Source organism: Hetaerina americana, unplaced genomic scaffold (genome assembly GCF_022747635.1).
Source record: "Hetaerina americana unplaced genomic scaffold, ioHetAmer1.1.p SCAF_4, whole genome shotgun sequence".
Classification (NCBI taxonomy): domain Eukaryota; kingdom Metazoa; phylum Arthropoda; class Insecta; order Odonata; family Calopterygidae; genus Hetaerina; species Hetaerina americana.
This window is the reverse complement of record NW_027286985.1, coordinates 8,643,688-8,659,955: the sequence shown is the minus strand read 5'-3', so window position 1 is coordinate 8,659,955 and position 16,268 is coordinate 8,643,688. Positions and strand designations below refer to the sequence as shown.

Sequence of the window (16,268 nt, the reverse complement as noted above, 5' to 3'; positions counted from 1 at the left end):
TTCATAAATTTTCTTTATTTAAAAAGGTTTTCACAAACAAAGGCTTCTATTTTCCTTATTTATAATACATTTTTCTTACCCTTTTTTGCTGTATTTAACCATGCATTAGTTTTAGCTAAGGTTATACGTAATTATGATTGCATCATCGCACATGCGTGTGTTTGTACATATATATATATATATATATATATATATATATATATATATATATATATATATATATAATGTTGGGACGGTACAATAGAACACAAATAAAATAGTAACACTTAAAAGGAGACTAACACAGTAAATTGTTTAAGCTTCCGGCCTTCTCCGAGGCCTTCTTCAAGTAAGACTGGATATATACATATATATATATATACATGTATATATATGTATGTATGCATGTATATATATATATATATATATATATATATATATATATATATATATATATATATATATATATATCGCACACTTGATTTCTTTTAATGAATTCCTGATAGTGTATATTTACTGTTCAAATTATTTTCAGAAGATAAATACCATCAATGAAATGCAAATGACGTCCTTGTCTGGCGCAATGTGCATATTTTTCTAAGTTGAGGCATGCTAAATAATCAGAGAAAAAAACAACTATCAACGTCTTTATCCTTAAACACAACTCATAGTTATTGCACACAGCGTTTTAAAAATTTAAAAAAATGAAATAGCTGCCATTTAAAAAAAATTAAGAATTAACCACATAGGTAAGTCACCCTAATCCACTCCATTCTTGAATACAAACAGTGCATTCTTTTTTTCAAGTTGCCGCAGATCGCGTTCCAATCAAGATTGAGAACGTTTCATTTCCAGACACATAAAAAGGAATGAAACGAGGGCAGCATTTAGAAGCAGGTATAAAAGGAAGGGATTTTGATGAAGATTGAATCACATGCATGTATGAATAGAAGGACCACCATCACTCTTTCTTTCGGGGAGACCGGAAACTGGATATTTGAGTTGAATAAGACGGATGTGAACTGCAAGGGGAAGGCAAAAGAACGACCGACGAAAGAGAAGTGAAAGTTAATACGCTTGGGAGCCATTCTCTCGAGTTCTAATGAAACTCGTTTAAGTTTTTCTGTTCCACCATTTCGTTTTTGTTTCATTAAGTATAAGAGCGACAGAGAGAGATTTTTCGCCAATGCTCCTGGGCAAATTGAAGAGCAAGGATTTTATGGGCCAACTTTTTATTATTACTGCTGGATCGTTAAAGAAAACCTAATGCTTGACTTGCTGTTCAGGTAAGGGTTGGTTGTGGATAATCGAGGGTTCCAGAATTAAAACCTGGAAACAATGGTTTGCTCTCTGCTGGTTCCTCTCCGCAATTATCCATTTTTCCACTATTTGACGGGAGTTTAACTACGCTGAGGCAAATAATCGGATCTAGATATTTTAAAATCACTCCAGCGAGAGAAAAATTTGGAATTCAATAAAAACAGCCGTTGAGGTGAGTGAATAATATTGTAAAGTACGCGACAATATTGTTTTCACCATTAAGTAGCTCACAAAGAAGACGAAGGTTTTAGTAAATCTCAGGATTTTGTTGCAAACGTCTTTTCAAGCTTTTCCACGGATCTGACGTAGTATGTGGATCCATACCAGAGACTATTAAAACTCATTGTTGTCCCTTTAAATCCATTCAGATTTCCAATTCTTAAAATCCATACGTATTATCTTTTTCCCCTTACCGGCTAAATATTTTCCTCTCAGTCATACTGTTCCAATATATTTTAATTCTGACCACCCAAAAATTTCTCAGTCTCTCTTCCGTTTATCCCAACCAAATTTTTTCTTCTCTTATCGCATTTATTATTACTTCGTCCGCATCCCAATTACGATTTCTTATGTGTGCAATTTATGCAAGGGTAATTAATAAATTATGAACTTTTTAGGACTTTATCCTAGACGATGGTGGTCTTGAGAAGCGCGATTATTCACAACAAGAGTGCGTAAGACATGGCAGATCTTAGTTTTAGTTGAATAAGGAAATCGCCTTTGGTAAATATTTTAATTCGTTAAACGTAAAAATATGAAAAACGTTCTAAATAAGTTGTACCTTTATTTAAAAGGTATATTTATAAAATTTTATCCTAGTAATGAAAAAAATGAACATTTTATCATACAGACCGTTAGAGGATTCAGCAGAGAATTTACAAGTATCTTTTGGAAACATTTGCAATTGCAAACACACAAGAAGCTATATCACTCCGCTCTCTTCTTTATTCAAGAGGAAATTATTGGACCAGCTGCAGATTTCCCCTGCGACCGGAATCCGATACCTGTCCACAGTTGGTAGATTTGCGTGGAAGTCAGCCATTTGGCAATCCAAAATGTAAATTAAATGTACTTTTATATGTTTTAAATTTTCCCATGCAAATATATTTAAACCAGCACCAACTAATTAAATGACAAAAGACAAGCAGAACAAAAAATGTTTAAAATATTAAATTCATTTAACTTGAGGAGAATTTAAATCTACATAATATTTTTAAACATCTTATAAGCCGGATAATAAAAATTTTGAAGGTGCCAAAGAAGCTTAGAAAGGGTATTGTTTCCTAAATTTCGCAATACTTCGTACATGGCTTTGAGTCCTGTTGGTTAAACAATACTTTCCTTATTATCGAATAAAATTATTGGCTCGACCACATGCGGGTTCCTTCGAGCCCGCAAAGTGTTCTGCCCACAGCTTTGGGAATTCTATTGAATCATGATATCTAGTGAATCATTCGATCCAGAAAGTTATGACAGAGAGGGCATGACAATAGAAGGGTTCAATAGTAGTTCTACATGCAGAGAGAAAGGGAAAAGGTGTACTCACCAACAACCACCATTGTCGCAGCCTTTATGTCCGTATGGAAGGAGGGTGCGTCGGCAGACACTTCGCACTTGTAAATCCCTGTCAGCTCCAATTGTACGTCACTCAGCACAACTTGGCGGGCGTTGGATTGCGAAACCTAAGATCAAAGAGGCAAGGTGAAAATATATTCACTCAAAAAATTATGAAAGCATTCATCCATGAAGAATTCGCCATTTTGTTTGCTTGCTATTCATAATAAATATTTTTATGTCTAATAACTCATTATCAGAAGTGAAAGTGTAATCTACTTTTCAAAAACTGTAATTTTGAAACCATAGAAAAAAATATTAAAAAACGAATTTTGGAACAATTGATCATTAATTATGGCTCGTGAAAATATCTTATGTGCATCAATAGGAATATAATTAATGGGCTGCGGGTGGAAAGTAAACTTCTATAAAAAAATAAGGTAAAACCGATTCAAAGTAAAATTTTGCGTGGGAGTCAGTAAATGTTAACGGAATGATAGGTTAAAAAATAATTAATCAAATGAATTAATTATTTAAATGCTCAATTTGCTAAATATTCCAAGCTGTTCCTTGAAAATAAAATTCTCAGGTGTTTGAAGTGCTGACCTTAGATTCAGTGCGTTGGAGGAAGCAAGTTTAAAATGTCATACGGAAAATTTACACGTTTTAATTCATTATTCTGGATGGCAAGCTTAAAATATAAGGATCAGGTGACAAGCTAATTTACAGAGTAAGTATTTAGGAGTTAAAAAAACACAAAGAACACGTATATTAGGCCGTTAGCTGGGTAATCAATAAGCAATGTTTTTAAATGAGGACACAAGGACTAGTATACAAAGGTATATTTGCGATAATTGTATAAAGGTTAAAATGCAAGTAGCAAAGTTATTGAGATGTAAATTCATTTTTATAATTACTTGATCTCTTAGAATAATTTCGTTTACTGAATTCCAAAGTCTTGTATTTTTATGATCTCACATTTAATTCAATATTTTCTTTATAGAAAAACAATGGCTTAATGCAAAAATATTAAAACAGTCAAACTATTCCACAATTGTGTTGCTGTATTAAGAAAAAGGTTCTACGTATTTTATAAATTATAAAGACTTAATAATAACTTCGAAATTACTTAACTCGAAATAATTTTTGTTTGTAATTAATACATGAACTCGTAATACATCTGATTTCTACACTTCTCACCGATAGATATACCGCCATATTTTTACAATCAATTCTACGAGTACCTAAAGTGGTCTGTTTTCATATTAAGACTTTTTACGCTAAGATTATTTGGGCTCACATATGTATAGCAGGGAATACTTAGAGAATAATTTTCATAAATATTAGTTCTTCCGTCAATGAATAGGATTCTCTATCAAAATTTCTAATGCAGTTTTTATAATAATATAATTTTCAAAAATACTTTTCCTAGTAAAATTATTTCTAAAATGAAATTTCTTAATTAAATGTTTCTAATATTATTAAAAAGGCAAATTTACTGGTAAAATGTATTACTTTCAGTGTACAATTCATCCAAAATAATAGTATTAGCGAGTAGGTATAAATATTCTACATTTCGATTTCCATCCTTATAAATGTCATATTCAGTAACAATAGGACCCAATCCAACCCAGCCCATTACATTCTGAAACCTTAAAACATTGCCAGTACGGGCGACGGTTGAAAACGTTTAACTTGCTGTAAACGAACCCATTATGAAATAATTGTTTTCCAACAATTTTGGGTTTCGGAATCATGTATTTTATACACCTATTATATGCTATACTTTAGAAATATACATTATTAGAAATTGTGGTTCAGAAAAATTGCATAAGAGATCGGGAAGAATAAATAGACACAAGAACTCTTAGATGTATTTTGTTAGTAATATGGTATTTGTCCTAGAAAATAATAATTTATGTACATATATTGATTTATAAATTCTCGAAAGCACGTAAAAGGCTTTCACTTCCCTTCTTTCATTCGCAATCACTCGAATTGATGGGCTCAATTTATAAGGCCTTTTGAACTTTACCAGATGCTTCCACTTTCGGCGAGGTTAATCTCAAGGAGGAGACAATGCAAATGAAGGGCTTAAAGGGAATAATAGCTTTTAGAAAGTCATTTGAGGTTTTAAAGATTTTATCTGAACCAATTAACCTAAATTTTAGCGAAAAAATGTCTGCGTTAGATTTTTCGTGGTAAAACAGCCACGAAAGTAGATAAAAGAAATAATTGAGACTTTATTAGACACACCAATAAAAAACAAATCATTTACTGCCAAAAATAAAGTGGAAAAAAACTTGGTGAAGGAGAATAAGCAATTTTGACCAGCACGGAAGTTCACTATGTTTTTAAGACTATACATTTACAACCCTATTATTTATGCAAATTGAATACAGCATCTAACTAAAACATTATGGAATCAAAAAAGTTATATAATAGGCTTAGTTCACGGATAAATATGCCTTGGTAATAAGTTAAGAGTAATTATAAATGTCATCTTTTGTCACTTAATGACGGTATACTAAAAAAGAAATCTGGGTGTATGAATAAAATTAAATTCAATCCATAAGTTTTGTCAACTTGATAAGGAATAATTCTACCAGTTAATACCCGAAATCTCATCGTATTAGAAATGAAACGTGAAGTTTTAGACAGATAAATTACAAATATTTATCAACATGAAGAAAAAAATTAATGGAACAGTTTAGAAAATAAGGCCTGGGGTATATATTTTTTTCAGGATTAAAAAGAAAACAATAAAAAAATTGAATGATTATAAGTCCTCCTTCAGCTTCCCTGAGAGTAGGAAGGAGTATTTTCCACTGCGTGAAATGTCATTTTGTGTCTTATATGAAAATGATTGTCCTGCACTAAATTTAAAGCATTAATTCATTTTATACTTACATGTTAAACATGTATTTGTACGTTAATTGAAATTTGAAGGGCTCCGTCAAAATGCTGCTGCAAAATGCCAAACGGTTGGAAACGTGTTCTGGCCGTGGCTTTGGTGCCAATCGCCAGAGATTGACGCCAGATTCTAACGATTCATGGCGGGACTCTCGTAAGTGCACGGCAATGGCTACCTTGCAGCGCACCAACGGTTTAATTTGACACTTGATTTCATAATCAGAGTTTTCACACGACACAAAAGATTTCGAAAAGCTCATTTCATGCACACTTCCATTATTATGTCATTTGCCGTTTCCTCGGTATTTTCCTTGCGTAAAAATAAACTTATGATAAGTGCTCACATACCGTGGAAAGGCTAGTAGACTACACTAGCAGTTAGTCTGGATGTGTTGGCTCCACCTAAGTTGATATTGTGCTCTGCAGTAGCTCGGATGCCATTTTCCAGTGACATCACTGACTTTCAGGTAAATTTAATCTTACAAGTAATGACAAGACTACAGGTACAAGAATTAAAAAAGATACGCTTATTAAAAAAAGTTTCATGATATGGACCTTCACGATGTTATCTATGTCTACATATTACCTAGGGTAACTGCCGATTCTTGACAAAATAGTTACAAACACGAGAATTGTATTACCTAGAAGTATGCTTTAGAAGATCGATAAAAATAACAATCCTCCTAAAGAGTAAAAAGGGGAATGAATACTTAGGAAGGATGTACAAGAGGAGCAGAAGGGGTTAGACGTCTAGTTAATTCTCTAAACATAAACAATGTGAATGAATTCCATCTGTATTTAATATTATGAAGGAGGCTAATGCACTTAAAAGATCATTAACTTACAGTTAAATAAAACTTGAGGCAATTACGCCTAGGTTAGGTAATATACTCACATTGAAGTCATTAATGTAATGAAATGTAAAAACATTCATTCGTGTAGTACGTTACAAGAGCCACCGCTATGTGGAACACTAAACCAATTTTTGCAAGTCCTCCACCCTGAACTATCACCCCACGTCAACGTCAAATCTTCATTCGCCAACAGAACGACATAATAACGCCATAAGAGCGTCATTTTTTGTCCTTCCAATGGAGTTCCGAACTCCTCCAGATAGTTCCTCTTTTTCCCAAAATTTCATTCTCTGGAAAATAAATAATTAGATAAAAGGATCTAAAATGGTTTTTTGTTCATGGACAGGAGATCCTGAGGATACTAGAATACTGTCAACTCGCGTCAACTGATTTCTGATATTAGTTAGAACACAATGCAGATTGATGAAAACAATAAGCTTGTCTTCAATGATGTAAAATTTACCTTCACTGACTCATGCATAAAAAGATACGGAATCAATTGGAGATGAACTTCTAAGAAACGATGAATTACAATAATAGTTCATTTTCAACCGAAACTTTCAATTTGTCACGTTTTTGCAAAACAGATTATTTTCACACGATGGCACATATTCTGGCTTGATTTCTTTTGATTTATATTTTCCCAGAATCCACTTTTTGGTGCCTCTACGAGATGTCGTAAATGTACCACCTCTATCTCCACAAGACCGGGCGAATCCTGCTAGTTCTTCGTCCCCATTTTCTGAGGTTTCATTAGAAATGGACATATGTGCAATGCTCCTAGATGCTTTAAAAATCAATAAGCAAACTCTTATTATCGGTGACTGTTGATTTGGTTATTCTTAATCATCAATTATTAAACAAAAGCTAAGTTTCATCTCCGTCAGCCATTGATCATACGAGTAAGTTAACTAAGTATCCCGTAACCTTTCCAGCGAATATGGCACTAAAAGTGGGACGTATGGGTCATAATTTCATCAAATATTTTAATCCTGAAAAGCAATAATCACTTTATGTACTTTAAGTTTATGTGAGTTTTGGTGCACTTCCCTCTGCTTCTCTTTCTTATTCTCACTCGATGTTGGAATATTCTCATCATAGACAAAAGGATAAACAAGAAGCGTTTAATTTTGGCAGTAGACTGATTAAACCTTGACATTTAAGAATAAAACTGTGTCTAAAATTTAAAAAATTGATTGAACGTTAAAATATTTTAATGAATTAAATATTCATTTAAATATAAATATGAGTATTTGACAATATTTCTTCCAAAAGCATCCACAACTATAACTTAAGCGTAGTAGATTGGATCTATATTATAATGATAGACAAAACCATGCCATCAATAAGAGTTTGACCAAAAAATTAATACTTTTAACGCCAATGGTTATATTTAACTTTTGTTTAGCAGATCGTGGAATGCGATGGCTTCTTGTAGGTCATTTAGGCATGATTATTCTGTAGTCAGTAAATATTTCAAACCTTTTCATTAAAATAACAATGTTAATCTACGTCATACCGCTAGCCAGTCTATAAAGGACTCAATTTACCACCTCTTCAAATGACCGGCATAAAATTAAATGGGATCCATTGTTTTCAAGGCATATATTTTCCTATTTGGGGAAACAGGTGATAAGCAACGACATTTGTCAATACACCCGTATTTTTTGTTCGAAATGAACGGGTCAAAAAGTTATGGAACACGAAGATGAGAACATATGAACAAAATGGAAACTTTCTACTAAAAGCTCTCTCTGTTGGTTTTTGTTTTTCCGAAATTTTTTTATGAGTGAAAGCGTAATGTGTCCGTCGAAACGAAAGCGTATGGTACGATACGAGATGATTATATTCTTCAGCGGCAAAAAAAAAAACAAAATGTTGACATTTACTTCGAGGGAACGTTTTCCACTGGCAAACGTTCACACTCGCTGGGGGGTCAATTCACCTCCCTGGTGAGGGATGTCATGCTATAGAGTTATATTTTCGCAACATTTTCAGAAAAACACTAAAATAGAAAAGGTATCAGCAATTCTACATCCCAAATAACTTCTGTCCAGATATTTTTAATCACTTGGTGTGATGGGATCAAAGGAAAGTGTCCAGAGGTAATGAGTGTAGCCACACACCCTGGCGGTGACTTTCAGGGTATATATATATATATATATATATATATATATATATATATATATATATATATATATATATATATATATATATATATATATATATAAAGGTTAAGAATGCTCTTTTTTATTTCTACGTCGGAGACAGTTTGTGTTCATGAATAGCGTTCAACTCCTCGTCAGAAGTTACAATCAGCGTAACGCCATTAAAAGCTCCGAAGTATTGCAAGGAATGAATCTAATATCAATTTTTTGCGCGGTTTGTTATGCGCACTACATGATGAAGTGAGTGTTTCTAAGCTGGTTTGTGTAATCTATTGCAATAATTCTGTGGTGGGTCCAGTTTTAACGCTATTGCCGTCCCAACCTAGAGTGGGAGGGTTTACAGTCACCGGCGATTATGGAACCGCTACCGTCAGGAGTGGATACCTGAAGGTGCATGAACGTAGTTTATTGATTTTTCTCACAACTTCTTTTCCAGTGCTTTATGACCTGTCTTAGTGTGGTGGTGGCCCTCTCATATAAGGGGTTGATGATCATTTTAATCCCCTTAGTTCAATATATATGCAAACTTCTATAGTGAATGGAATTAAAACTTATTTAGAGCTAAGGTTTCATTTACGCATAAGTACACCACTATACACATTTTTTCAAGGGTTTTCTTCCTTCCCTTTCGACCCCTTATCACTTCCACCTTGTGCTCGCAACACCTGCCACGCACCTTTATGGTAGATGGAAGGGGATTTGTGTAGATAGGTAGATGAAAGGGCTGGCCTCGGTTGAACAAAGTCGGCTCCAATTTCCACGAACTCTTCAATTTAAACCATCTCTACGGCTCTTAAGAAATCCTACGCTGCCAATTGGCGGCATGGTGTTGAAAAAAGTTAATTTTACTAAATCTCTGCCTCGACTCATTTCATCTTTGACTGCAAATCCTTGAAGGGACGCAGGATCTCTTCAAATCCACGCCCCGAAGCCTCGTTTGCCTCCATATGAGCTACGATTCGTAGCTTGGAGCAACCCGTATTTCTAAAAGGTCACATTCACCGCCTGAGTCGCCTGGGGATTCCCGCCGCCTGGTGTACACCAAGATAACAAATATCCAACATTTCCCTCCCGTCGGACTGTACGTCGCAGGAAGGACATTACACTCGTACATCGGACGTGGGATATGAGGGATGATAAAATATCGAGATGTAATGAATGCTTTGCTTGAGGACGGATTATTAGTGGGAAGAGGAAAAAATACGCTATCTGGAAGAGGTAAACAAAGGGATTTGGCAGAAAGTGGAATTTAAAACTATAAAGTATTAGAATATATCAAATTGAAATTAAATCTCTGAATCTATCAGTAGTCATTTTGTCACCATTTTCAGTATCCATCAAAAATCTGCTTTCTTAGAAAGGGGAGCAAGGAAGTATGTAAAAAGTATGGGAAACGCTGAAATGTAACCCATCATTTAATAAGTCCTGGGACTTATTGAACGGCATATTAATTATAATGGGCAAGGCAAAATTTGCATCGACAACCTTGAAAAGGGAAAATCTATCGATAGCGACTACTATATTGAGTTATTGGCGCTTTCGAAGGAAGAAATTGCAAAAAAAACGACCGGAAACGAAGAAGAAAAAAATCATCTTTCCTCAAGACAATTCACCGTGGTACAAGTCAATGAAAATAATGCCAAATTGAACAAGTTGGGCTTCAATCTTTAGGTAAATGATTGACCCACCCCTAGTTTCAAGATCTAGCCTCACACGACTACTGGCTGTTTGCTGATCTCAAAAATATGCTCCAGGGAAAAAGATTTGATTTGAAAGAGGAAGACACCTCCGCAACTGAAGCTTATTTTGAGGGCAAGTATACAAACCGTTTTACAAGCATGGTATCGAAAACTTAGAAAAGCGTTGGAATGTCTTCTACGTATAGCTCTTGAAGGTGATTATGTTGATGAATAAAAATGAATTTTGCGAAACAAATGTTGTTTTCTTCGTTAGTCCCGGGACTTATTGAACGATGGGTTGCTGACTCAGTTAAATGGTATAGTCCGATTACTCACGTCCACGTTGACTCCCGGCTGCGGGAACACCTTGGACGGCGGCGCTTCCTTCGGGACGAAGCGGTAGAACTCCTCGTCCCCTCGGTACCACTTGAGCGAGTAGAGCGGCGAGCCCTCGAGGTCATACTCACAGCTGAGCTTGGCCCTGTCGCCCCTCCTCACGGCCTCGGGAACCTCGATGCGGACGTCCCTCAAGCCCGCGACACCGGGAACGAAGCCTGGTGAAAGGGAAAGAATGCAGGCTCAGAGTGAATTACTGCATCGAAGAAATTGTGAGCCTAATAATTTACAATCTCAATCAAACAAATATTATTATAGCCATAATAAGCAAGTACATGTAACAGATTTAACGACATATTGCTCTAAAAAAATATAGAAATACCTAAATGTAAACATAAGAGTGTCTCACTTTACTCTAGCTTTATCATTACGTTATTATTTGGGATAACGCCTTATTTACTTCATGGCAGGCAAATATTTTATTTTCAAAATTTACTTGACTTTTGTTTTCATCATTTATACGCGGTTTATATCAGGCGTAAGATAATAAGAAAATATTGGAAGCATGCAATTTGTAAAATTATAATTAAAATTCTGACTATATTTTTAAAATAGTTTCACTTAAAAATCCATTTTTTACATAATATAGTGCCAATATAGGCATAAAATAAAGCAAACTTATGCATTATACCATCTTGATGATGCAAGTTTCTTAATGGTGATGTTGATTTTCCTCAATATAAATGTATTTTACTGTTATAATATCATCATTATGGTTCATCAATCCGAGTAATATTTAGCGGCATCTTTGAGGAAGGGAGGAAAAATGGAAGGGAGCATTAAATAGGAAGGAGCAGGATTAACTTGGATAAGCATGTATTAAAAATACTAATGCGCGGAGCTAGGAGGGAATGAAGAAATCGGCAGGGGGCAAGACAGTTTATGGACCTTTTACGAAAAAATGAATTGCCTTAAATACAAAAATATTTTAAAATTATAACCTCATATGATGCATGAAATTAAATGCATAGGAATAGGAATAATTGCTATATATCTATTTATAGATACAGTTCCTAATAAAACGCTATGATTATCAGCGATAGCTTTGCTTAAAATTGGTACGAAAAGTAATGCGGCAGGTCGGCGTTGTTCCAGCATTCCAGAAATGTTATTATAATTTTACCATCTCCTTGGTAAAAAAAGAGAAACGCATTGCGTCACCCAAAATGGAATCTACCATAATAGGTTCCTTTATTGGATCAATAGCTTTCAATGCCAGACCTAATTAATGGAAAAGAATCTTTTCCTGGTGCTTTTAACTGATTGACTGCGGTTAATATCATTTATTCTTGTAGCGCGTTTGCATTTGGCTGTTGTGCATTTATGGGTGAAAAAAAAATTACGATTGATCCAGTGTGAGTGAAAGCATAAGGATAAAAAAAGTATTAATTCCAAATATTTATCGCTTTACTAAAAAAAACGCATGTTTACTCAGATGGAAACGACTTGCAATACAGGCGCAGTTTAGTGCCATCCATCCATTCGTCCTAAGGCCCGGATTGATTTGCAAGTGGCATTAATGGGTCAAGTTAGCACATGCAAAACGCCGCACATAATTATGTACAACACAGATTGCTTCTGATACTGCATCATTTAGGTTTCTACGTAGCCAAGTCTTTGATAATTGACAATAGGAGCAAACTCAAATAGGGAAGAGGAAGAAATTTATAAATAGCATTCAATTATTTTCAAGTATGTTAAATCAATACCAACCAATGCTCCTTTTGGTGTATGCCGTGCCTGTTTTTATTTTAGGGGATGACACACAAGAATAATTTCACAAATAAGCGTATATGTATATATATATATACATATATATATATATATATATATATATATATATATATATACATACATACATATATATATATATATATATATATATATATATATATATGTGTGTGTGTGTGTGTGTGTGTGTGTGTATGTATGTGTATATATATATTATATATATATATATTGAAACAGCCCCATGACGCGGTCTCTTGGCAAAAGAATCGGGGCACTTAGTGACATATAAGGCCCACAGATCTCAATATACTAAAGTAAACTACGTTTCCTCGATAGCTCATCCACCCGTTGTGTTCAATCCCGGTCAAGGAAGTATTTTTGCGTTAATTTCCATTCCATTTCCATTATGTTCATGTGGTGGTGGAGTTCCGCATTCTTACTTTTCATATTCTGGCTTGCGCGTTGGATGGATTTCATACTGCATCAAAGTGTATGTGTTTGCATGCGTGTTGGATGAAGGGATTTTTGCATAAATGTATACGCCACTGTGTATAGTTTTGCAAGTATGTATTGATTTTGCTTGTGGTTTTGTTCCCTTTTACAGGTGGGGACGTAAAACTCCCCCCCGCCACATACCCTTGCCGCGGCTTGTGGGGTATTATGTAGATGTATATGGAATATATTTACGGTGTTCTTAATAATAACATGCAAATCAATACATTGGGAAATTTAAAGCAGGGCCATCAAAACAGTATATTCCAGCCCTCTATCGCTCCCCTCTTTCGCACCCCATTCGTAATATTCATTCCGTGCCCCTCTCCCCCATGCCCTACCACTCCCTTACCCCTTGTTTGAACTCTCACTCACGCTTTTTCCCATGCTTCTCAAACTTTCACTTTTCCCTTTCACTCCATTTGAATTCCCCTCCGCGATCTTTTTTCTCATCGCTGGCCTCATCGTATTCCACTATTTCCGAATCTCAAAAGAACGTCGTCACGATTTGACTCGTTGGCTCTCGAGGAATCGTGTGTCAGAAGGGCCGGAGAAGTATGTGGGTCCCACATGTACCTTTATGTGTGTGCGTACACTCATTTTTACAGGCAATAGCAAAGCAGTAAAAGGTATTTGACGAGTTTATGCCTTTGCAGTTTTCTGCCATGGGGAATATCATCGTTAAAGGGGTCGGGATGGAATTCGGAAAAGAGTCAAATTGACAGCTGACGTACTTTGCACTACTTACGTTGTTAATTTAGTGACCAGAGTTTTCATCATCTGTCATTTGATGCGCCGCTCCCTTAATTGGAGTACTCTCCTTTCCATTTCCATCAAAATATGACTAATCTTACATCTTATGAAATAGCATGTGCTTAAGTGTTCTAGAATTTTTTTCTCTCAATCAGTCGTATAATCTTGTTATAAATTCTTATCAAGATCAATTGAACTGGAATAAGGAAGAAATTAGCTATGGTTCAATGTGAAAATATAAACTATATTGCTCTTTTGTTGATATGCTGCTCACTATTTACACTTTAGCCTTCTGTTAAAACGTTTACCAACTTAACAATTTCCATGCTCCGTTCGTAGATACACTAATTAACGCCTTTTAACACAACTTGTTTATTCAAAAGCAAGATTCGGTGTTTCCGTACTAATAACATGATAAGTGATATCTGCTAAGGCCTTGATTCTATAACATTTATTAAGTGTACTAGCATTGCTTTCTACAACACTCTTTAGAGCAGGTGCGTCACGTAGAAACTATATTAATGCCACAATAAAGATAAGGCAGCAGAGATAAGTTTTGCTCTCGAGCAAAAAAATCAAATGCTTGGGAGGTTACGTGTGCGTGCGAGCAGGGTTAAAGGATCATTAGGGGCCAAAGCCGTGACCCGGAGCATCTTCCCAAGTACGTCCGTTAAGAGAAGTGCGCGGGCGGGGAAGCCCGGAGGGTTGAGCGGAATGGGCAGGAAGAGGGATTATTTTTTCCCCCGCCCCGCGAGGAGTACTGTGAGTGTGAGTGTGTAAGATAGGGAGGGGCGAGGGGGGAACATCTTCAGCGGGACGTCTGGTCGCCCGGAGGGGAGGCGTGGATGCGAGGGCCCCCGTAGGCCAGATGCGGGGGAAGAGATGAGTCGGGATCGAGGAGGGGCAGGAATTCGGGGGGGGGGAAGGGGGCGGGTGTCGTGGTAAATATAGGGGATAAGAGAGATAAAGCATAAAGGAAAGGTCGGCAGGGGGGGGAGTGCAAGGGGAAGGGAAGGCAAGGGGAGATTAGGGCGAGAGCTGAGAGGCTCGAAAGGATGAGTGGGTACGAGATGAGGAGGAGGCGACGGGAAGATGGGCGGAGGGGAAAGGAGGAATGGAGGGATGTGTAAGGGATGAAAGACGTAAAGAAGTATGGGGGTGTGTCGGAGATGTAAAAATGGATGTTTTCACATTAGGGCGTTTTATTCATCTCGCCGAAAGTATATGGTAATCATTCATTCTATTGCTCTAAAATATATTTGCCTGAGATAAAATATACATATCGAGCCTGAAAAGTTCTACGGTTTGAATTTATCAGAGCTCCGATAGAAACCTTATTCCCATTGATGTTAGCGGTTTGTCTATTTGTGAAATCTCTGTGTATTTATTACGAACAGCTGAAGTTAGATTTAACAATAGTAATCTACACACAAAAGCTGCCATTCTCTCTTTTTCATGAAAGCTCCCATAGTAAACAAGCCGCTCTCTCTGCAAGTAACAATGATTTTGTACCATGTGGTCACGGATTAATTCAATGGGTTATCTAACAATATGGCCCACAGAGCATGAAAGAAATAGCAAATTACATTAAATTATCGCCGTTTTAATGAAGTACACTTTACTGCCATGATAGAATATGTATAGTAGATAGATGGCTCATCAACCACTGAATCCATTCAATTAATAATTGGAATCGGTGCGAAATAATTGGTCAAAACCACAACTTGACCCAACTTGACTTCAGCTACCAACATATCGGTGGGCGAATCGAAAAAAATATACATTTTTTACATTTAACTTTTTTAAAGAACTTTCTATGGCGGTAAAATTTAAAATCTATAAAATCTAAATGATAAAGTTTTTGCCAATGATGAGGTGTGTGATGACCTTATGTCCCCGAACATAATTCAAATAGAATGGCACAGCAGCAACAGTGAATAAAAGTAATAAACCTCAACATGACCTCTTAGTTCCTAGGGAAAGTTCCACCATTTATTTAAAAGGACGCCAAACGAGTAGATTTGTGGCATGGGATCTTTCTGTTCCCTTTAAGCCGATGAAAAGTATGTATGAAGAAACATTAACCCTTTTGAAAGCTCCAAACAGATTCCCAACGTAAGATAAGAGCAGAAATAAACTGAAAGATACAAAGAAACACATTTAGGGAAGATGTCACGGAGGGTGAGGAGGGGAAGAAGGCGGAAATAATGAAATAGAGAAAGAGAGAGATTGGAAGCATTGGTGAGACGTACGGGAAATGTGAAAGGAGAGGATGACAGAAGAAGGAACTGCTAAAGTAAGGGGAGTAGACGAGGATATAGGAGCGGAAACGAATAAGAGAGTGAGGGAAGGCCGTGGGGTTAAAGAGGACGTTGAAGGGCCGCCGGAGGAAAGCGCGGGAGTAGCCCAAAGGGTTCTTATTTTTTAGT

The 16,268-nt window shown here is 36.0% G+C and overlaps 1 protein-coding gene across 1 annotated transcript in view; it reads right to left on the bottom strand.

Annotated features, from left to right (window-relative positions):
• The window catches only part of LOC139692062 (uncharacterized), a 474,725-nt gene that overhangs the window by 127,906 nt on the left and 330,551 nt on the right, over window positions 1-16,268 (bottom strand). The window contains exons 2-3 of the mRNA XM_071590090.1: window positions 10,804-11,021; window positions 2,846-2,981 (exon numbers count right to left, since the gene is read on the bottom strand). Of these exons, the coding sequence (XP_071446191.1) occupies window positions 2,846-2,981; window positions 10,804-11,021 (354 nt within the window). The remainder of the gene's footprint in view (window positions 1-2,845; window positions 2,982-10,803; window positions 11,022-16,268) is intronic.